Genomic DNA, 23,775 nt, shown 5'->3' on the forward strand with positions numbered 1-23,775 from the left:
TGGTGTCAGAGTGAGTGGCCAGACGATTCGGAATCGACTGCATAGGGGTCACCTTCGCGCCCGACGTCCTCGCGTGATCCCTTGTTTGAGAGATCATCACATTCAGGCAAGACGTCATTGGTGTAGGGATCGTCAACACTGGGATAATCGACGCTGGAGCAATGTGATGTTTTCAGATGAGTCAAGGTTCACTGTTGATTTTTTGGACAGACGTAGGAGGGTGTGGCGTCGTCGAAACGAGCGCTTCCAAGACGTTAACGTCATCAGACATGATCGATTTGGGGGTGGTTCTGTTATGGTGTGGGGAGGCATCACTGTTGCTGGAAGAACGGCTTTACATGTTGTTGCAGGGCGTGTTACAGGCCAGTACTACCGGGACAACATCTTGGCAGTCCATGTTGTGCCGTTCGCCTGACGTCATGGCCGCCGTTTCATCTTCCAGGATGACAACGCAAGATGTCACAGGGCCAGGATCGTTACAGGTTACCTCCAACAACAGAACATCACCACATTACCTTGGCCAACACGAAAACACGAGTCATACCTCTATATAACTGACTGATGTGACGAGTGATAACAGATACATGGGCGAATTTCTGCTCACTAATAATTCCTTCTAAGACCAAAAGCTGTTGTGTGAGACTGTAGGAAGATATCTGACAATTCATAAAAAGAATTGACTGCCACTAGATAAGAGAACACGAAAGAAAAACAGAAAAAGTCTGTGCATTACCATGTTTTTATAAGGTATAGAATGAATATAAACAAGGGAATGTATGGACTATTTCTATTTTTCTCGTGTTCTCTTATCTACATTCAATTACTTTATTGAATTGTCAGGTATCTTTTTACAGTCCCATAAAACAACTTTTGGTCTTGGCAGGAATTATTAGTGAGCAGAAATTCAGCCGTGTATCTGTTATCACTCGTCACATCAGTCAGTTATATAGAGGTATGACTCATGTTTTCCTTTGGCGTTCGTCACTTCCGATTCAGGAAACCTGTACTACTCAGCTATCGTAGCAATGATCTCTGTGTTAAAATTATATTTGGAATGTGTTTAACCAGTTCTATCACATAATGACTGGCACCAATATTGTCCTTTAATCATTAAATTGGTATTACATGTACATGTATTTTGTCAATCTTTTAACTGAGATATCGTTTTGTTAATCATTTGGTTAATTGTTCATTTTGTATTCTGTAATACATGTAGGTAATATCTTTTTGTAATAATAATCCCTAATACTGTGGGCCAAACTCATCCACTTAGGACACATCTGAAATAATATTCTATCATGGTTGTCTTAAACTTGCTGACATATATAACTTTATGACCTTTTGAGAAAACAAAAAGAAGCAAGTTGAAGTAGCAAGCCCTGATTACAGGTGTCAGAATAATTAACAGCTATGCATATTACTTTAAAAATTAATTACTAAAACTAACCTTTTTCAGAATGTCATTCAATATGTCATAGTTAACATCTTTGATTCCTACAGTCAAGTCATTGCCTGGTTCAGGAAATGCTGATTCTACACATTTTAAAAAAGTTTCAAAATTGATTAAATTGTCATTTCCATCGCTCACTTTCCAACGACCTAATTCACACAGTCCAAGAGTTTGACACAGTAGTTGTATTATTCGACGTATTTCTTCAATATCAATACTCAAAGGTAAAAGAACAAGTCCATCATCGCCAGTTTCTGTGAAACAATTAAATATTTGCCATAATTTAAAAATGTCTGTGGATGAAAGTGCACATGCTGAGTTATCACTTCGTTTTGTATATTTGGCGCCACACAATAACCAACAATAATTTTCCACTTTGTTCAAACTTTTTGCTTTGTTTTCAGAATTCAGATCTTCTACATCTGTCAGAACTTTCTGTTGAAAAATATCAAAAAAGTCTTCAAAAGAGAGTGACGTTTCTTCAATTTCATCTAAAACTTCTTCTGTTTTTTCTTTTCCATATGCTTGTCCAATGTTATTACATAAAACCTAAAAAAGTTTAAAAAACAATGAATGAATGAAACTTTGTTTTATTTATGGCAAGTCAGCACCAACTATATTGCTCCAACGGCATATGGTGAAAAGTGAGACAGGCTAAAAACATATCATAAAACATGCATTATATGCATTAAAAACAAATATCACTGACATTTTAAAATTACAAAATAGGTATAACTGTGCATACAAATATTTAAAATAAAAAGACGAAAATGATATATACCATTAGCAAGATATATCGAATTAGCAAGATGCTGTTCCATAGTATATGCCAATTTTTAGCAATATCCCAATTTTTATAAAAACTATACATTTATGTATTAAAAGTATGATGTAAGATTTAGATAAAGAGCTGGCCGTTTTCTCTATAATATTTCAAAAAAAGATAATGCAAAATGAATATATTGAAAATTTCATTCCAATTATTTTATTTTGAGCAAAGTTATCAATGGTTGTAGTTTTAACAAGATGTGTACTGGTCATTCGAGTCTTAGCCGCATTTCTCCATTTTTAAATTAAATCATTAAATGACCAAACCGTTCTAATCTAGTTAATATTGGAGCTATAATAGCAAGAGCTAAATTTGCCTACTGCACGTCTTTCTTTAGGCCTTAAATGTTATATAAATTATTAATTAAACATTTATTAACTTGCCAAGACCATAATCAACTCTCGATGCCATATATTTCCAACGAATTTCAACACCATGGGCGGTTAATGATTTGATTAAAAAATCAAGAATTTGTTTACTATCGTAACAACAGTAACAATGACAATCAAGACTCCACTATTCTCCAAACAGCCCTAATGTCACTCAGAATGAAGAAATTTGACTGGAAATTTTCAAGATAATCCCTTTTCATTATCTAGTTTTTAACTATCATAGTGAGAACTGTCAGCTCTTTATCTAAATCTTACATAATGCATCTTTAAGAAGAGAGAGAGAGAAATCAGGTTTAACGTCCACTCGACACAAACTAGGTCATTTCCGGACTAACATATGGTTTAATTTTATTTCAATAATTCGCTTGCGCATAGGGGTCTTTAGCAGTGGAAGGAAACCGGAGAAAACCCACGAGGTTGGACAGGCGACCCTACTCCTTGTAACGTACAACCGGGTATTCATCTTTAAGTAAACAGACTATGTAATAATCCTTTAGTGGCATTTAGCAATTGGAAACATAGACTATGTAATATATGTAATATATTGTGTACTAGTGGACCTAACCTTTGTGTGACTTGTGTGTTCAGCTTTTAGTATTGGTTTATTAGATACATAAGACATTCAGTTTATTAAAACCTCCTGGGCGTATTCATTCAATAAAGTATGTTAATATATTATGATAAAAAAAAAAATCCTTGCACTTCATAGGTTATAGATCAATTTAGACTGTTATTACAGAGTATTATTTATGGTCATTGGAGTGGAAAAATGTCATCTATACAAGTATGAAAACACTTATAAATAATTCTTCATTCAATAAAGAATGTTAAATTGGTAGATCATTTCGGTTTTAACTTAATAGATGAAATGAAGTGAAATAGAGTTTAGCGGCCTACTGTTTTGCACCGACTGGGATAATGAAGATAGGAATATGTCATGCAGTGTGCTCTGGGGGGGAAATTTGGCCCGGACAGTGCCACTATGGTCTTGATTTCCTTTAGGTTGTTTTTATGTGCATGCCAATGTTCCTCCATGACTTCACTATTGAAACGCGAGAAAACTATCATCTGGGGTATGGCTGTGTTAATTACTACCTGGTCATAAAACAACGACGGTAAATCTTTAGGAACGTCTCGGTCAACATCATAAGCAAACCTGAGACCTCATAGATCTGTTTAGAGCAGTATTAATGAGTATTTTTACAGATTCTCCTGCAATTATGGTGCTACATGTATATCTATAAAATATTATATACAACATTAAAATCCATTTCCATGTAACCCTATATAACCAATCCCCATCTGTCAAAATATAAATACATCTAGCCATTTGAATATTTAACTTGACCTTCTACATTTTAAATGCTCTTTTAGTTGATAACTCTCTTCTTATTATTAGTTAGCAGACAGGAAATAAGACATTACTGTAAAAACTCAAAATTAACAGTCAGCTAATACATTCTGAATAATGCATGTATCAGACATGTAACTATATGTTCTACAACCATTGTCTTTCATATGCTCTAACAGTCAGAAACTGAAATCTCACTTCCATAAATATAAGACTTAAGACTTCCCAAACTACAATTTTGTGGAAGTTGAATCTCACCAAGGAATATCAGTCCAACAATGATTCAATTCCTTTCAGTATTTACAAAGATATGATCAACTGATTTTTTTGGCAACAAGATATAAACATGCCAGTTTCTTTTGATTGGGGGGGGGGGGGGGTTGGATGGCCGAATGAGTCAACTAGCGTGGTTTCGAATCTCCAGTTGTACGTGACAAGGAGTAGGGTCGCCTGTCCAACCTCGTGGGTTTTCTCTGGGTCCTCCGGTTTCCTCCCACTGCTAAAGACCCCTACGCGCAAGCGAATTATTGAAATAAAATTAAACCGTGTGTTAGTCCTGAAATGACCTAGTTTGTGTCGAGTGGACGTTAAACCCCATTTCTCTCTCTCTATCTTTCTTTTGATTGGCCTCTTTTCAATTTGAATGAATCCAGTTGTAGTCTGCCCAGAAAATGACATATTACATTTAATTTGTCTATAAATCCTCAACTAGTGTAAGTAGTCATTCAACAAGTACCCAGGAGTACAAATAGTAAACATATTCTAGAAAGAAAAAGAGAAATGGGGTTTAGCATCCTCCCAACATAAACTAGGTCATTTCGGCATTAACATAATAAGGTTCAATTTTATTTCAGTAATTTGATTGTGCCTGGGAATCTTTAGCAGTGGATTGGGTGGCCAAACGGTTTGATGCATCTTTCACTTGGTTAAGTGGCGTGGTTTTCAATCCCTGCTTGTACGTGACAAGGAGTAGGGTTGCCTTTTAAGGGTTTTCTCACGGTGCTTCGGTTTACAACTAATAAAAAAGACCCCTACGCACATGCAAATGATTGAAATGAAATTGAACCATATGTTAGTCCTAAAATGACATAGTTTGTGTCAAGTGGATGCTAAACCCCATTTCTCTATTTCTCTTTAGTAGTGGGAGGAGGACCTGGAGAAAACCCAAAAGGTTAGACATATTCTAGCCCAATGTATACAGAGGCTATTTATATCCTAAACCATAGCACATAATGGTGTAATCATTCAACTCTAGATATTTTAAATCTTATAATAATTAACTACCGGTAATTCTAGCCTAGTCTGGACAGAACACTGTTATTAAAAGGCATAAAGTCCTCATGAATCATAATAGTAGGACAACAGTAAACATCCTGGTTGGTAATACAGAATATGGCGTAAAACCTTATTCAGTATCTAGTGTTCTGTAGTCTCAATTACTGTACTGAGGGCATTAACATTTTTATGAACTTGTTAACTTCTAGAACCTAATATGTTTTATGCAAAGTTTACAAATCTTCCTCTCAAAATCAACAATTTATAAAACTTATAAGCCAGCAACTTGTCTGTCAATTTGTATGAAATAAAAAGGTGTTCTATAATATCTCAATGATTTAAGTAAATATATACTGTTATGTATTCAGCTCTATTGTATTTTAATACTGTGATCCAGGATATTTATCAACAGTGAATTTAGACTTGAATGTTTACATATCATATTGACATATAATGTAATATATAAAAAGTAATAATAGCATAAGTTGGCAGGTGTATTTATCTACCTGGTTGAACAACAGACAATAAATGTCACTAGTTTTAGCGGTTAAATTGTTGATACTGTCATGAACCTTGATTATTATGTATACTGCCTGTATATTGTACCCTACATGTATGCACATAAGCTGACACACAGGATTAAAGTATTGAAAAATCTTTTCATAGAAATAAGTTTTTATTGTTACTATTTTTGACTGTGTTACAAATTCTGTTTTAACACACTTTTATAAAAATTAAATAGTTTATATTAATCTACAATTTAATTTTAAAAGAAAATGAAAGAGACCTTTAAAGCACCCTTTTGGTTCAAGCTTGGACATAGTCACAGATATTGTCTGGCACATATTCCTCTAGTATAAGTCTGTCACTTTCTCAGTCATAGATTTCAGTGTTTTTATTTAAATTATTAATACATGTCCAGCACAAAGTATAAAATGTCAGATACAAGTTAAGTGGTGTCTGAAATTTTGTCAAATTTATACAACCTAAATCATTATTTACTTCATTTTATTAGTAAAACAAAATAATCAACTGAATGAACTGATGTTTATTGATCATTATTAATATCTAATCTTTAGTAACCATTACAGAAAGCTTATCCAAAACAAAGGAAGAGTGTTAACAAATAAAGATTACTTCATAAATACTGTATTTATGAATTATAATTAACTGAAACTCGTAATTACCATACTTTTAAAGCCTATGAGGCACAATAAAGCATGACAATCATTGAACGAAACTGAGCTAACCCTAACAGCTTGTACGGTACGTGTTTATTAAAAAGAATGCCTTAATCAAAAGTTTTCAGAGCTCTAAATATTGTGGTGAATTAAATAACCTCTTCCAAGAAATTCTCTCTGATATTTGAAATTTATGAATGAGTTTTAATTCCCACTACTTTTATCATTTTGCTGATTTACTTTGTGTATACATAAATCTTAATGTAAAGTATATAAGAGTGTAGCCTAGCTGTACTCAAATATATGCACTTTGAAATGTAAATTTAAGATTTTGATTTAGTATCTCCCCCTAATGTAAGTCTTACAAACTTTGTAGTGAAGTCGAGATCAGCAAAGGCTGATGCAATATATGCATGTAGGTGACACTGGGTGTTCTTGGAATTATCATTACATATATCTCCGTTTAAATGACATTTAAATTCATTCATATAAATATGGGTTGAAGCCATAGACCAAGGTGATTTTGAAAAGCTGAACGCCTATCAGCCTATGTTTTCATATAATTTCATCTTTATGCATTTCATATAAATCTATTTTTAAGAATAATTACATAATACTTGGCGAAAGTGATGGTAATATCTTTATAAAAGTTTATTCTTGTGAATAAATTCAATGATTGTTTTGATTAACTCCATCACATGAGTCCATGACAAGCCTACACATACATGTTATATTTGGAAACCGTCTATCTCTATCATATTTAGAACTTAAATTACATATTCAGAGATTATAAACGTCCTAAAATATTCACCTTTAATCTAGATTTTTGAACTGTGCCTGTTTGTTGTACATCTAATACAATAAACGCATGCCACAAATATTTCTTGACCTCTTGCAGCGCCATTTTAACTCAAAGTTGATCATGTGACCCGAACCACGTGTCATTTGTTTATAAACATCGTTATGTGCAGGAATGATTCCTTCTGAGTTCTGCTCAGTTATTATCAGGCAGGTATAATTGTATTGATGGAGCTATACCCATGTTATTTGTTCAATTCATATCTAAAAAAAACCCAACGGTAACTTAATGTTTTATTTGTTAAAATTGTCAGTGTTTTAGAATTCCATTTTGAAGTCGAAACACTAAGTCAAAACTAAACAAGTTAAACACTGACTTAAAACAGAAAGAAATTTCGAAATAATAGTACCGGTACTGTAGTACTAGTTACTACAAGTATTTTTACTGCTACTATATTTTCCTGTTTATGAATGTTTGTAGGCGTAAACCAAAACATCATTAAATGGATTACAAAAACAGGTGAAAAATCATTACATGTAGTTCAAAAATAAAAATTATTTCATTGAATTATGGCTGGAAATGGGGCCCCCGGATAAGATTTAGATAAAAAGAGCTGGCCATTCTTGCTATATAGTTCAAAATAGATAATGCAAAATGAATATATTGAAATCTTTATTCAAAGTACTGTATTCTGAGCCACGGGTTATCACTGTTTGTAGTTTTGACAAGATGTGTGCATCTTTTGTTTATTATTATAACCACAGTGTGACGGTACTGGTATATTTGAGACTTGTCCTCGCTTCTCATCCATTTATAAATTGAATCATAAATAGCTGAACTGTTCAAATCTAGTTAAAAACTCTATAGAATCCGATAAAATTTAGAGTTGATTATGGTCTTGTCATGTTAATAAATGTCTAATTGATAATTTATATAACATTTAAGGCCTACCGAAAGATGTACGTCTGCAATAGGCAAATTTAGCTCTTGAATAAGGTATCTTTAAGATTCAAACATGCATAATGCCAGTATGAACATTAAGTCTATTATTTCAGTTAATACCCACATCACACTGAAAATTAAATGTTCACAATGATGTTTTGAATGATTCTAGTTTCAGGCAAAATTATCGACCTACAATTGCCAATGTTTAAGAAGACTTTTGGATTGTTTCATAGGCATGGTACCATGAAGAAAATTTATTGTAAATTTAAAAGCACTAGAGATGATGTGGCTGCTTTGATCGAACAATATACAGAGATAAGTATAGATCACATGACACCAGAGATTAAATTACGTCTTATAACACCAAATTGTCACCTCTGGCATTCCAATGAAGACGATTCACCTTTTTTGGAGCCGTTTTGGGCTTTCTATTGGCCTGGCGGTCAAGCTTTGACCAGGTAAAACTGTTTCTTTTGTATAATTTTTAATTGATTCGCTATCTTAATGGAGCCACAGTTGTTCACTAAACCAAAGGCGCCAGGTTTGATCTCAGTGTTGGCCGAGCCTCAGGAATTTTCTGAGTGGTCTACCCATATCATTGGTGCAGGATGCAGGGCCTTAAAAGAAATAGCATGAAGGCATTCAAACAACAAGGCATTCAAAAATTTGAAATAACAAGATCATGTGTACATATTGGCATGCATTTAAGAGAATCCTTGACAGTTGGTATTCAACGAAAAAATTCAGAAATTTCCCTAACAACATATTGCCCGTCTTGATTAGATATCAGATTCTGTACACCACGTCTGTATTTCAGGTAGGGTAAACAAAGATTAGGGTTCAGTTCAGTTGTATGAAAAATCGGTGGATAAATTCTGACATAGCACCCATTTTTGACATGGTCCTCTGTCACTCTCTTTTTCTTGGTGCACACTCTCCCCTTTTCACGGTCCTCACTTTATGGTTCAGCCTATTTTTAATAGGTGCCCCCCCTCCCTTGTCCTTTTCATTGTCCATGCTACCCCCCTTCCCCCCCACTATGTGGATCCATCTAGAATGGACACTTTTTCCTTTCCCAGGTGGGCCCCATTCTCTTGTTTTTTTTCTCAGCCACCCCAGTTTTATATGTGAACCCTATTTTTCCCCCTAGATGCTCCAAATTTTCTTTGACTGATGCCATGTTATGAAATCTTGTGTTAGCACTATATAGGCTCTGATTATCATTGGATCCTTTTCATTTTATCTAGAATGTTGCCTTTGTTAATATTATGATATATTTTATAGATATATATTAGATAATGGTGAAAGATTTAATGGGAAGACTATAATTGATATTGGATCTGGCTGTGGGGCAACTGCTATAGCTTGTAAATTGGTTGGAGCAAGACATGTTATAGCTAATGATATAGATTCAGGTTGGTTATAAATTTAATACAAGAGAGAGAGGGAGATGGGGTTTAATGTCCACTTGACACAAACTAGGTCATTTCAGGACTAACATATGGTTCAATTTTATTACAATAATTTGTTTTTGCATAGAGGGCTTTAACAGTGGGAGAAAACCAACAGGGCTGGACAGGTGACCCTACTCCTTGTCACGTACAAGCAAGAAATCGAAACCCCTCCACGTGACTCAATGACAGACCTTCTGATTCAATGCGCACACATTGACCATTCGGCCACCCAACCCCCCTTAATACAACAAACTTTTATTATAGTACAATTTAGAATTCAGGGGTGGCCAACCATTTGCCAAATATTATCTGTACGTCTTCAGATTTATTGTTTAGCTTCAAATATTGAATTACCTCATGTTAACCTCTATTTAACATCTGTGGCCGAAAGCTTCTTATCTATGGCTGAAACATTGGTCTACCAAAAAGCTGTGATGCCACTTTGTTCAGTAATAGGGGAAATTTATAGACAATTTATATTAGCTCATTATTAGCCTTAGATGCAATGTGGCACTGGTTGTCCAGCTCCAATTTAGATACTTAATGCAAGCTATGTATTTTAAAGGGAAACAAGATATTAGGTAAACATCATGACTGTGGATCCTATGCAAATAAGCACTTGAGATATACTAAAATAAGCTATGCAATGTATTCCTGTCAGTCATGTTTTTGGTATGCATGCATATGGTCAATAAACTACCTAAACTGGATCAACCTTCTCAATATTTTAACACAATGATTCGAAGATTTTTTTTTATAATGATCTGTGTATCGGTAGCTAAGGCCTTGGAGATGCATACCGTATTTGAGTTGTGATTGTTTAAAAGGAGTAACCTCCCTGATATTGGTCAAAATAAAATATTGAATAGGATTGATCTTGTGTGTTATTTTTATTAAAGTTTCCTTTTGAAGGATTAATCAAAAGTCAACTTTTAGTGTTTTCTTATTTTAGGGAGGTTTTTTGGGGGGCTTATTGTATCGACAGTGGAACAAAAAAAATGATTATATCTCAACACTGTTTTATGTATAGCTGTAAAATTTTCAAAGAAGACAGATTGTCATCCCATTAAACAAAGGAATTACACACAAAATCCAATGAAATCAATTTATTTTTGGAGCGAAATCAACAAGTGTGTGTTATCTTAAAACGATAGTTGCATGTTTAAAATATATTAAAATATAGCCTTAAACACATGGAACCTATACACAGACCTACCATGTTGATGACTATTCCTATAAATCACTATTGTGAGTTGAGAAATTTGCCGATTCCATAGAGCATATAGAAAACTATAGGGAGGTAACTTTGCTATTACTTCCGGTGTAGTATTATTTTAAGTGGCTAGAATGATTCCTATGATTGTCCAATAGTGATTTGACAACCTATTAAGCAAAAGATTATGCTTTTACTTTCTTAGAAAATATGCAACTACATGTATTGCTTTAAGGACTGTATGTGTTTTTAAAATACCTTGAAAAGCATGTCTCCTGTAAGGCCTACACATATTTATATGTTTACTTGTTTATTTTTGTTGGGAGCCATGTGTGGCTCAGTGAGTAAAACATTGGCTCGTTAACCTGGAGGTCCCGTGTTCGTTCATCGGGATTATCCGGTGTAGTTCCCCTATGTCAGTGGTGTAGGATGAAAAGCTGGCAACGGACAAAGCCTTGACAGTTAGAATTCAAAATAAGAGCAGGCCGTAATGTCTCTGTCCGGGCAAAATTACCTTCATTGCACACTGGATGGTGTGAGCCTGTCTTCATTAGGCCAGTCGGTGTAGAAAAGTTGGATGTTGAAACCTTACTACTACTACTACCTGGTGTTTTAACGTCCGCTTCCACAGAAGTGATATCGCAGACAAGTGCTCAAACCTTTTTCACTACATTTCTTTTATTTTAGTTGCTGCTGAATCAATCAAGTTAAACAGTGAGTTAAATGATGTGAACTTGTTTATAACTACACAAAATCTGATTGGTCAATCTACTGCCAAATGTGACATAATATTACTAGGTGATATGTTTTATGATGAGCAATTTGCTAACATCATTAGCGATTGGCTAAAAAAATCATTGACAAAATCATCAACAGTTTTCATTGGTGATCCTGGTAGACATTCCTTTCAGATTCATCCAATGCAAGAACAGTTAAAGAAATTAGCCAGTTATGAACTTCCCAAAAGTTGCAAATTACAAAATAATGGTCTTACATCAAGTTCAGTGTGGGAAATGTCACTTTAAAGGAATGACCTCTTTTGTAAGTTTGTTTGTAAATTATTAGGACACTTCTATCTATAAAGATGCCTTCCCATGTGCAAATTGGGTGATTTGATGATATATTTTGACTATAAACATATTTAAAGTAATTAATCTATCAATTTGCTTCAAATGCCTCTCAAAACATTGTCTTCGCGAGGAAATATGCCAAGCTATAAAAAATCTATTTAAAGAACTTACATTTGTGTCATGTTACTTGCAGTGGCAAAGCTAGGAGAATTCATTGCATATAAAAGATGATGTTGTCTTTTGAGGAGCTAAATCGCTAATATTTGGGGTCTATAAATTGACAGAAATGGGTCGCAACGCATATAATAATGTAATATGAATGTTTATAAACAGATTTATATTCATTAGTTTCTGTTTTTACTGTTATTTTTAATCAGTTATGTTCGGCGAAATACTCCAGAAGTCTCAATCGAATGGCAATCTCTAGCATCTGGTTATTCGAGTCTGCACCGATAATATTTATTGCACATGCTCTCCAGATAAAAATATGGCGTGATTGGCATCATTGTTTGACATGACTTTTGGAATATGTCTAGCCTCGATCTACGAGTCCCTTGTTACAAATGGCACTAAAATGCATTATGGTAAACGATTCATGTGCCAATGGTAAAATGTTTATTTTACCTTAAATATTGGATATCAGAAGCTCATCTTTTTCCGGTAAGATCACAACATCAATGCTGATTTAAATTGGCAAATATTTTGTGTTTTCAATGTCAAAGACTTTGGATGATATTGAGTTAGAGACTTGGCTACTCTAATCCTTGAAACCTAAGTAAATTCTGGGATTATCCCTTGCCAAAGTCTGTCACTTTTCCATGTCTGCTCACTATCATGTTTATCAACATATACATTAACCCCTCCCTAATGAAAAGTGGTCAGACAATCAACACGTGCAACCTTTGACGTCACTTGAGCAGGCAGCCCTAAATCATCAGGCTGCCAATATTTGTCCTGTGTACGCTCAATGGATGTGCAAAATTTTTCTAGAAAGATTTGGTGTCTTCCATACCAAAATTGCCAAACCTTTATTGGAAATAACCACCCGATATACTTTTGTGGGAATGCATTTTTAAGAATATTGTTCACACCTTAGAAATAGTTTTAATAGAGTATGGTTTCATACTAAATGGCATGTTAGTGCTCATTTTTGTCGAATGGTATTCTAATAATAAAATAGAACTAGAACACAGTCACGAGGTTCCAAAGAAAGTTTATAATATGTAGTCGTGTGTGATGACCTGGTAACCGGGCCAATCATTTAAAACTCTTAAAACATTCTAGAATAAAATTATTTTTTTATTATTAAAAATACCCTACATGTCCTTTAAAAAATGATTTGTAAAATTGCAATAAATAATATATAAAATTCATACTATTAAAAAAATTATTATAGCGCACATTTCCACAAATGTACAATAAACATTAGAAAAAACTTACTTTTAAATAATCTATAACAATTATAAAATTATAGTTATATATGAAAATAACTATATAAAGTAGTGTAAACAAAAGTTGGCAGACAACGAAACATATACCCACAGCAGCTAATAGTTGTCTGAGCAGTCCATAAGGGTTGTCAAATTTTGTTGTCGATAATGAAAGGAATTGCAAGACAATAAAAAGTAAAACTGATTAGAAGTAACAATCCATTAAGAAATGAAATGAAATGTGGTTAAACTTAACGTCCTACTGTTCTGCTCCAACTGGGCTAATGAAGATGGCAATCCATTAAGTAATTATCAGAAATCATTAGAAATTGTCTGGTCCATGCTAACGTTTAGTGTACAAAACTTGTAATATTATGAATTTAGCTGGTCAAGTTATGGGAAATTATGACCATAGACACGGTGTATAAATTTAAAGACAATCAGATAATAACTTTAGCCAATAAAGCATCCACATGATTTGCCAAAGTGGTGAAGAACCATAACTCTGTCAGTAATTATCGCAAATCAATAGGCTTCTTCGTCCCATGACCATAGACACTGAATATAAATTTCAAGTCAATCGGATAACAAATTTAGTCTCTAGTCGAGCGTCCACAAGCAATTGTGGATGACGAACTGACGGACTGGGGCAGTGACAATATATAACCACATTTCAGTGTGGGCACTTAAAAATTGTGACCAGAAACATATTTGAATGGAGCCCTCAAGAGGGGGGACAGCATAATACATTCACATGAAAATGTGGACAGAATAAAAAATGATGGGTAACCAGTGAAGTTGATTAAAACTGGGGTGATATGATTATGAAATTTGATTCTGGTAATAAGTCGGGCTGCCAGGTTCTGAACTTTTTGCAATTAATAAGTTAGAAAATTTAATAAATATGAAAAATCTCCAGGTAAAACATAGTTAAAACCAAGCCTTGACCTAAGGCACATGTCACAGACATTGTCAGGCACAAATTATCACAAAACATATAACAAAGATAACTACTCTTAAATACACAAAAATATAAAATACATTATTTTTTGATTACTAGCACTTTTGCTTATTTTATTAAGCTCTTCAGGTAAACAACATTTAGTTCATACAAGAATGACTATGACATCATAGCGTCATAGTAACACAGTACAAAGAAGGTACATAAATACAATACAATACAATACAATACAATATTTAACATTTAACAATATCTTAAAATTGACCATGTTGTGACCAGTCTCTATAATGATTGCAATCTTGTGAGCTAGCCAATGACAGACACAGATTTCAACTGCAGATATCAAGTGCTTTGATAAGTAAGAATTCGAATTTGAGGATGAGTTGTTTGGAGCCTCACTTGATATCAGCATCAGGCCATGGAATGGTATAAAGCGGAATGTTATTTTACATCTTATAATCATTAGGAAATACAATTTTTTTTGTTCCTAAATTATAACCCCAGTATACAACAGATTAATATTTTGTCCCATCTATTCAATAACATTACTTTTAACATCTTATTAAACCAGATTATCCTGGAACAAAGAAGTGCAGCTTTATGTATTTTCATGATTATGGTCTGGATAGGTTAATTAATGTCTAATTAATTATTTAGATAACATTTCAGGCCTAAAGAAAGAGCTGCAATAGACAGATTTAGCTCTTGCATAATGTATGTTTAAAATATAACTTCCAAAAACCCCAAACAAGGGTAGTGAATGGTATTTAGTATACCCGGTACCGTACCTTATCCAAATCAAAATTTGATCTACTGCCACCATCTGATTTTCTTACTTAATTCTCATCATCATGTACAGCATCTTGGTATTCAAAAATTACATTCCACCCAACTTTGGACATTATACGATATGTTTTACCTTTCAATTCTCTTAAAAAAGTTGACAATGGTATTTCATGGATAGTTTCACATATAATATATGCAGGTCTATAACCAAGTAGTAACCACTGCTTTAAAATCTGAATAAAAATTAAAAAATAAAATAATCATAAGATAAGCCTAATCTAAATAGTAATACTGTTAAATTACAAAATTTATCCTTTCTCATAATCTTTAAATTACGTATGTGGTAGACCGTGTTGGTATCAGGCCCGGATACATTGGAGCAAAGGGTAATCAGTGGTTTGGTGTAGTCCCCAGAGTCTTCGTCATGGCTCAAATTCTATGTTCTACTCTCTGTCTTGTATTCATAGTCAGGAATCAACGTATTGGATGCTAACATAACACATACCCATTGAAAGCCTCATTGTCTGGTGATGTGGGGTGGGGTGGGGTGGGGATGGATTGTCACATAATTGTAATTGTATAAAACTTTATAGAGAGAGAGAGAAATGGGGTTTAACGTCCACTCAACACAAACTAGGTCATTTCGGGAGTAACATGGTTCAATTTTATTTCAATAATTCGCTTGCGCATAGGGGTCTTTAGCAGTGGGAGGAAACCGGAGAAAACCACGAGGTTGGACAGGCGACCCTACTCCTTGTCACGTACAACCAGGGATTCGAAACCACGCCAGTTGACTCAACGACAGGCCTTATGATACAGCAAGCACGTGCTAACCATTCGGCCATCCAACCCCCCATTAAACTTTATAGATTACAGTACTAATCTGTACATGGAGTAGTAAGCAGATTGAATGATAGAGTTTATTGCTAGAGTGTTCACAAGATCTTCAAAGTGAGCAGGAATAACTCTCAAATTAATGAACAGAGGCTTTTAAAATTTGTTTGGTTTCCTCGTCTCTCATATCTAACACATAGTAATACTTATAAACCTCAAGCAGATTGGATGATAATGTTTGTTATCAGATATCACTGAAATTCAATGGGATCCTTCATCTAGAGTGGTCACAAGAGATTACAAACAACGAATAAACCAGCATTGGCTCTTGTGATGTAACAATAAAACCATGCAGTTTCATCTAATACTGTCTAAAAATTCTTTTAATGTTTACTTGTACACAAAAAATGGGAATAGATGAAGGACCACCAAGCCTGATGACAGTATTAAGTGGGCGTGTAAACAGGTTCCAATGAAAAAATGTGTTTCCTTAAAGATACATTATGGGAGATATTTATAGAGAGATGGCCATTCTTGCTATAACAGTTCAAAAGTAGATGATGAAAGAAGAATATATTGAAAAATTCAGTCAAATTACTTTATTCTGAACATAGTTATCATCGTTGTAATATTTGCCTAGAAATGGTAGCGAAATGTGTCTTCACCTTCGCCGAACATTTGATTGACAGGCGTTAACTCCACCTACATATCTCGATTATCAAGTAAAGTTTTCAATGGCCTACGGAAACACTTTACAGCGGCCTCACTAAGTACACTCTATCATTTAGCCTCGATCTAACGAACGTATTTTCATCAGGTTACCCCTTATCTGATTTAATCAATTAGTGAAATCCTATTTAAATCCGAGCTGTAGCCGAGCCATCCGTGTGTCTACAGAGTTGATTTTGGTCTTGTTGTTTAAATAAAGATCTAATTTATAATTTCTATAACATCTGAAGCCTAAATTAAGACTTGCAATAATCAGATTTAGCTCTTGCATAATGCATGTTTAAAGATACATTATGTAAGATTTAGATTGAGCGCTGGTTATTTTTGTTGTATTATAGTTCAAAGATAGTTTGCACGAAACAAAACATACACCAACAGCAGCTAAATTGTCTGCGGAGTCGACAAGAGTTGTCGCATATGTATACTTTTATGGATAATGGGGGCATTTACAAGTCACTGATATTAGTTTCATACAGATCGGATGATAACTTTTGTCGAAATAGCGTTCACAAGGTTCATCAAGTGAAAGAAGGGCTATAACTCAAGTAGTAATTAACGAAAATAGGCTTCATCGCTTCACTAATTTATATAATGCATATAAATTTACTACCGATTAGATGATGACTTTTGTTGCTGGAGCATTCACAAGGTTCAACAAAGTGAAACAAGGGCCATAAGTCTAGAAGTTAATCTACGGAAATTGCTGAAATTCAATAGGCTTCTTTGTTTTACTAATTTAAACTAGTCTGTTACATTTCATACTGATCGGATGATAACTTTTCTCGTTAAGAGAAACAAGGGCCATAATTCAGTAAATTAATAGAAATTGTTGAAATTAAATAGGTGTCTTTATCTCATTTTTTTAAACAACATATACAAATTTTTTAAAAATCGGATAATAAATGTAGTCTGCAGAGTGTCACAAGGAATTATGGACGAAGAATGTGGGCGATGGTGACGGCAACGGCAATATATATGACTACATTTCCATAGATAAAAATAGATAGTGGAAGATGAATATATTGAAAATTTCATTCAAATTACTTTACAAGATGGTTTTTACAAGATGTGCAGTGTAGATTGCTTATTATCATAGCAACGGTAATAAATTGATGATCAAGACTATGTCTTGAATATTCGTTTTATCTTAAATCTCATCATTCTGATGCTCCAGAGAGTTGGTTATAGGCTTCAAATGTGAATAAATATCTAAACAATAGTTTATATAACATTCATACTTTGAAGCCAAATTTAGCTCTCACATATATGCATCTTTAATGCAGTATATAATGCTCAGAAACACTTCACTTGTAAAATTGCAATTGTCTTGAAAAGTTTGATGAATTAAGTCCCAAAAAGACCTGATAATATCCGAAATTTACCCTATATTCACTAACCTTATAACTGGACCCTTCAGCATCTATAGATAAAATTCCAAAATATTTTGGGATATTATTCTTTTTGGCTATCTCACTAACAGTATAACTTTGAACTTTTACAGTAATGTCACCTTTGGTAAGCCGTTCGTCTGGATTATAGAGATGACTCTCTGTGAAAAATGATTTGGATGTAATCACAAAGGTTTCTATTCCATTCTTTGAACCCACGACTGCCCTTTCAAAACTAACATTTTGACTTTTGTCATTATATGGGTCAATGTATCTGAAAAGAATAAATTCATATATCTCTATAACTAATGATAGCCACGCATATTTAGAAATAGGCCAACACAGAAGTTTTGTCTCAACAAAAAAAAAAGCCATATACATGTGCGTGCATCGGCTTATTTTAAAGGAAAATTTGGATGTCAAATTTGACAAGGATGTCTTCAGGAAATCTAATCTCTATCGTGTTCACAAGCTTTTCCATACATATACATATATCTGGAAAAAAAGCTGAAAATCAATAGGGTTCATCCTCTACAATCCCACATCCTCTCATGTATAGTCCTCTCGCTTCACACCAAATTTGAAATGAGTGACCAAAGTTATAAAAAATCTGTTAAGCCTTTTGGCAATGGGGATTAACTCTGCAACTAAAGGTCATGGAATGCTGAAAATTGATAAAGTTAAGGTTTGTCATGTCACTATCCCAAATGCTTCACACCAAACTATACATCAAAAACTCTAGCCTCAATTGTGTTAACCAGAAATTGCAATATCAATAATGACAAGGTCATTAACTCCAAAACGGAAAATCAGAGAAAACTGAAAATCAATTGGGATAATTTTCTCATGGTGGCTACCGGTATGCTTCATACTAACTCTAGCTTCTATTCCTGTTAAATTGAAAAGGGGAATAACTCTGGAATAAAAAGGCGAAGAACTCTGAAAGGCCAGATTTAAAAACCGTCTGTCAAAAACTAAGCAACCCTGGCTCCAGCATGTTGTCATTCAAGTAACAGTAACAATTACAGTTGTGGAAATATTAATTACCTAAATGTATTAACTTTAGCCATTTTAATTTCTGTGATCTGTGGTTCCACTAAAACAGCACTCCATCCCCATTGAATAAAATTAAATGAATTACTTGATACTAATCCATCATTAGCTCCGATATCTACAATCAACCTGAAATAAACACATGTATATTTTTGAGTGCATAGATATAAACAGACCTGCATAAACATTTACTAAAATTATTGCCTCTGCAGGGTCTACAAACTTTAAAGCGATAATTTCATATTTTCTAAGTCTTTTGCCCAATAGGTTATCAACTCACTATTATACGACCATGGGCATTATTTCCCACCCTTAAAAATGATTGACACAGGAAATAATAACACAATTACCTCCCTTGTTTTCCTATTGCCTCCATGCATTAGCTACCTTCAAACGTTGGAATTTGAAGTTGAAAATGATATTTTTGCCAATTTCTCAGCTGGCAATAGTGAATTATAGGATTAATAGGATTATTCTTTAACAAGGTAGGACGGTTTATGGATACCATCTATTTTAAGGCTTTATTTTAATAAATTTTAAAAATATAACTTAAAAATATGAAATTGCAGCTTTAAATATATTTCACATTTTGTGCAAAAGGAAGGGGCTACAACTCCAGAAGTTGGGGTCCAAAATCGAACTGTACCATTAATTTTTTTACATGCTTTACCACTATTTGCATAAAAGGGGATAGGATTACTGTCGGGGAGTTACTTTGCGATTTGTACCAAAATCGAACTTGTCTGTGATTGTTGTGTAATAATTATATATCTGAATGTTTTGTCGGCAGTTTTGGTCGGATTTTCATGAAATTTGAACTCAACTGTCATTTTGCTGTAGCCTAACGATAATATATTCGAAAGGTTTTTTTAAATCGGATAAACATTGTGACCTATAGAGGGACCTCAAGCTGAAAACATGATTTTTCGTACAATCAGAGGCCATAATCCAGGAAGTTACGATCCGGTATATATGCGCGAATATCGAAAGGCTCCAAGATCTTTGGGTTATAAATATTTGTTTCAAGTTTCATCAAAATTCGATAAAAATTGTGATCTCCAGAGTGTCCACAAGCTTAAAGTGTGATATTTCAAAAAATCAGGGCCATAATCCATGAAGTTAAGGTCTGATACATGCCTGTTTCGAAATGAAATGAGATCTTTGTGGGAGATAAACCAATGTTTAAAGTTTCGTCAAAATCAGATAAAAATTGTGACCAGTAGAGTGTCTACAAACAAATTGTGGACGGATGTCCAAATGAAAATTTGGGCATATAAAAAAAATAATGAAAAATGTTTTACCGTTTATATGGAAAGTTCCGTCTCGAATTTATTCTCTTTATTAATAAAGATGCCTCCCTATTTTGGGAGAAATCAATTCCAAAGAAACTGATTTGCGGTTCTTTACTGCTTTTGGTCTGCGGAGGATATGTTACCATGTACACTCTTTCGATTGTTTCTTGCATCATCTTTACAAAACCTCCATTTTTTCCATAATGAACTGCTTTCCCCATATCAAAGTGTTTCAAAACTTTCTCCATTGAGAAATCTTGAAGCTCACTGAATACTGTGATTTCATTTTTGATTTTAACAAAAATCCAAATCAAAGTTGCATTAATGAAAATAAATTCTACACCAAAAACAAAGAGTATTAAATAGCAGCATATCTTTACTAAACTGGTGTTTCTCATGGTCAACCTCATTATAAATTCATTTAAGAGAAGATCTGTCCATCTATTTTTTACTTCCCTATCTTGGTATTTATGTACAGTATCTGAAGAATCAGCAAATGCTCACTGTCTTGGTATTTATGTACAGTATCTAAATCTGCAAGTGCCCACTGTCTTGGTATTTATGTACAGTATCTGAAACACCAAGTGCTCACATTCTTTTTCTATATTTATGTACAGTATCTGAATCAGCATGTACAATATCTGAATCAGCAATTGCTCACTGTCTTGGTATTTATGTACAGTATCTGAATCAGCAAATGCTCACTGTTTTGCTATTTATGTACAGTATCTAAATCTGCAAGTCTTGGTTTATAAAATGCACAATGTATAATTACCGTCTTACATGGTACTCAACTGTTGATCTCTGAAACAAACCAAACAGAATTATTGAAATAAAACTGAAACATACATTAACCGTCTGTTGTTTTGTGTAACCCAAAAATGGAATAAATGTCTATAAATCTGTGGTATAAATATAATTTGCTTGCTCATAGGGGTCATTTAGCAGTGGGAGGACATCAGAGGACCTGAATAAAACCCACAAGGTTGGACAGACAAACCTAATCGAAACCATGTCACTTGACTCAATTACAGTCCTTATGATCTAAAGTGCATGCATTAAACCATTCAGCAACTCAATCCCCTTTCAGCAGTAGTAGGCCCTACATACTTGTTGACCTATAATTAATCTATATCCCCAAATCCACGCAAATTTCAACTCCGACATCACTAATTTTCCAAAATTTTATCTAAACATGTCCAATGTCATTATCCAAATACACTTAATATTACAACTCAATTTACCAGACTCATCCATTTTCGTCAAATGTTTTTGCTTGTGAATATATGTCAGTTGGTTAATCAAAAATAGTATATATATATATATATATATGTGCACAGGTGATTTTAATACTGACATTCCTTTGATAAGACTAACAAGTCATTTATTAGTTTGAAAGACTTTGGGGAATTGCTTTAAATAATTTCTATAAAATAATGATATTTGAATGATTTTAAAATATCAATCCTGTATAGCCTAGAAAAAGAGAAAATCATTGTCCTATAACATATAAAACCCAAACACAATTTAAAAGTAGCCTAATAATTGTATTTAAAAGCAATATGTATAATTTCACTTCACTCTTTACGCTTTTAAAGGCTCAATACCACTCTTGTTGTAACTGAATAATATGTCCCAATCTTTATTCTGGTCAACAAACTGTACTATTTTACAATATTCCAATTAATTGATGATACAAATTTCATCTTAACACACCTAATTTAAAAAATTGGAAAAATTCAACTAAATGATTTGAAAAGCCTGACGTAAAGCTTTTCAAATGTGACTTGGATTTTAAAATATTTTGGAACCCTCTGGACAAGTAAAATAGGATTTAATGGATAATTTACACAACAGGTAGGACACTAACACATCTAGTACTTAGAATAAGGTTATTTTGTATTTTCTGGAGCTGTCAAGCCAGCAAGAGTGTTATTGTCACTTTAAATACTCTATGTAAAATAAGAGTTATATCAGTAAAAGCCAAAACATACTTATTTAAAATACAGATGTCATCCTTTGATGTTGGTGTGGAGCCATGGTGGCTAAGTGGGTATGACAATGGCTCGCTACTTGGAGGTTGCATGTGCGATCCTGGTATGGCCGAGAAAGTTCATCAGGATTTTCCAGTGTGACTTCTCCTTGTTAGTAGTGCAGGACAGCTGTCTAGTCTTTCGGATGAAACAAAAAAATGAGGACATATACATTGGCATGCACGTAAAAGATCCCTTGGCAGTTGGAATTTGATATAAGAGTAGGCCATTGTGCCCCGCCCAGCAAAATTTCCCTCACAGCACACTGCATAATACATTGAAACAACACTCAGGACTAACATCAACATCCCTTGCTCTCAAACATTAAACTAGACAACTCATCTAAATAATGCTGCTGCTACCGATAACTGTAATTAGCTAACCCTAATTTTAAGAGAGGTTTCTAATAAAATATGAATGCATTATTTGCAATGCACTCAGTGAATGAGCATTTCTTTAAAATGAAATACTATAAATAATGTTAATAGGTAAATTTATCCCTCTAAATTCCATCAATATTGGCTGTCACTTTACAACCAAGACTATAATTTCTTTGAATTCTAAAATAAACATACCTACTGAAGATAAATCACTAATACTGGAATGAGCTAATGGCTACTATTAATAAACTATCTACCGGATACAATACACTACAGAATTTGTGTAGGGAAGGAAATGGTTCAGTGCACACAAATCTATAGCCTAGTGGTCACATGACATAGTACATCATGTATTAAAGTAGTTTATATATTATACACAGCTTAAATTGACAACATAAACAAAATCAACTGACTGCATGGGTAAAAATATTACTCTTGTCACAATATTATCCAATATAGAAATTTACATATAAAACCCACACATATTGGCCTCGCTATAGTTAGTCCTTTTCTTATGTTTCAAAGATTTGGAAAGTATCTGTTCAATTAAAGAGGCATTATGTAAGGTTACATAAAGAGCTGGCAGTTCTCACTATAATAGTTAAAAAAAGATAATGTAAAGGGAATATGCTGAAAATTTCAGTCAAATCACTCCACTCTGAGCAGAGTTATGGGAGTTAGAAGAACAGTGTAGCCTCGATTGTCATTACTACTGTTGTTAAGATAATAAACAAAGTCTTGATTATTCATTTTTAAATAAATCATCAAATGGTCGAACTATTCTAATTTACTTAAAATCGGACCCATCTGATGGCATTAAGAGTTGATTATGGTCTTGTCATGTTAATTTATAATGTCTAAGGTCTAAAGAAAAAAAGAAAATCATCACCTTATTACCACACATTGGATCTGGACTTGAAAAAATCTACC

At 33.7% G+C, this 23,775-nt stretch overlaps 3 protein-coding genes across 12 annotated transcripts in view; 1 reads left to right on the top strand and 2 right to left on the bottom strand.

Annotated features, from left to right (window-relative positions):
* LOC126823566 (switch-associated protein 70) overlaps positions 1–7,388 on the bottom strand; it is a 24,343-nt gene extending 16,955 nt beyond the window's left edge. Inside the window, exons 1-2 of the mRNA XM_050552470.2 lie at positions 7,290–7,388; positions 1,448–1,999 (exon numbers count right to left, since the gene is read on the bottom strand). Coding sequence (XP_050408427.1) covers positions 1,448–1,999; positions 7,290–7,382 — 645 coding nt within the window. The 5' untranslated portion in view covers positions 7,383–7,388. The remainder of the gene's footprint in view (positions 1–1,447; positions 2,000–7,289) is intronic.
* Positions 7,389–7,390: 2 nt separating this feature from the next.
* LOC126823567 (electron transfer flavoprotein beta subunit lysine methyltransferase) lies at positions 7,391–12,303 on the top strand. Of its 6 annotated transcripts, none has more exons than XM_050552471.1 (4): positions 7,391–7,490; positions 8,392–8,680; positions 9,507–9,637; positions 11,577–12,303. In XM_050552471.1, exons 2-4 carry the CDS (start codon positions 8,424–8,426, stop codon positions 11,912–11,914), a joined length of 726 nt encoding a protein of 241 aa, XP_050408428.1. In that variant the 5' UTR covers positions 7,391–7,490; positions 8,392–8,423; the 3' UTR covers positions 11,915–12,303. The 6 variants fall into 6 exon arrangements, with proteins under 6 accessions (XP_050408428.1, XP_050408429.1, XP_050408431.1 ...); XM_050552472.1 differs by having other exon boundaries at positions 7,391–7,486; XM_050552474.2 differs by having other exon boundaries at positions 7,392–7,490; positions 8,398–8,680.
* A 924-nt stretch (positions 12,304–13,227) lies between these two features.
* Positions 13,228–23,136, bottom strand: LOC126823648 (uncharacterized). Of its 5 annotated transcripts, none has more exons than XM_050552611.2 (7): positions 23,041–23,136; positions 22,427–22,603; positions 20,442–21,236; positions 19,135–19,269; positions 18,097–18,361; positions 15,270–15,369; positions 13,228–14,927 (listed from the first exon to the last, which is right to left on the bottom strand). In XM_050552611.2, exons 3-7 carry the CDS (start codon positions 20,840–20,842, stop codon positions 14,923–14,925), a joined length of 906 nt encoding a protein of 301 aa, XP_050408568.1. In that variant the 5' UTR covers positions 20,843–21,236; positions 22,427–22,603; positions 23,041–23,136; the 3' UTR covers positions 13,228–14,922. The 5 variants fall into 5 exon arrangements, with proteins under 5 accessions (XP_050408568.1, XP_050408565.1, XP_050408566.1 ...); XM_050552608.2 differs by having other exon boundaries at positions 13,229–14,927; positions 15,139–15,369; XM_050552609.2 differs by having other exon boundaries at positions 13,229–15,369; positions 23,045–23,136.
* Positions 23,137–23,775: the final 639 nt, after the last annotated feature.

The sequence above is a fragment of the Patella vulgata genome, chromosome 6 (assembly GCF_932274485.2).
Source record: "Patella vulgata chromosome 6, xgPatVulg1.2, whole genome shotgun sequence".
NCBI classification, from domain to species: Eukaryota; Metazoa; Mollusca; class Gastropoda; family Patellidae; genus Patella; species Patella vulgata.

Bases quoted from the DNA above. Each gene is read 5' to 3' on its own strand.
- LOC126823567 (XM_050552471.1), top strand. From the start codon at position 8,424: ATGTTTAAGAAGACTTTTGGATTGTTTCATAGGCATGGTACCATGAAG. The intron at 8,681-9,506 runs GTAAAACTGTTT...TATATTTTATAG, and splicing joins GGCGGTCAAGCTTTGACCAG to ATATATATTAGATAATGGTG. The intron at 9,638-11,576 runs GTTGGTTATAAA...CTTTTATTTTAG, and splicing joins AGCTAATGATATAGATTCAG to TTGCTGCTGAATCAATCAAG.
- LOC126823648 (XM_050552609.2), bottom strand. From the start codon at position 20,842: ATGAGGTTGACCATGAGAAACACCAGTTTAGTAAAGATATGCTGCTAT. The intron at 19,270-20,441 runs GTAAAACATTTT...TGTTTATTTCAG, and splicing joins CGGAACTTTCCATATAAACG to GTTGATTGTAGATATCGGAG. The intron at 18,362-19,134 runs GTAATTAATATT...TATTCTTTTCAG, and splicing joins GCTAAAGTTAATACATTTAG to ATACATTGACCCATATAATG.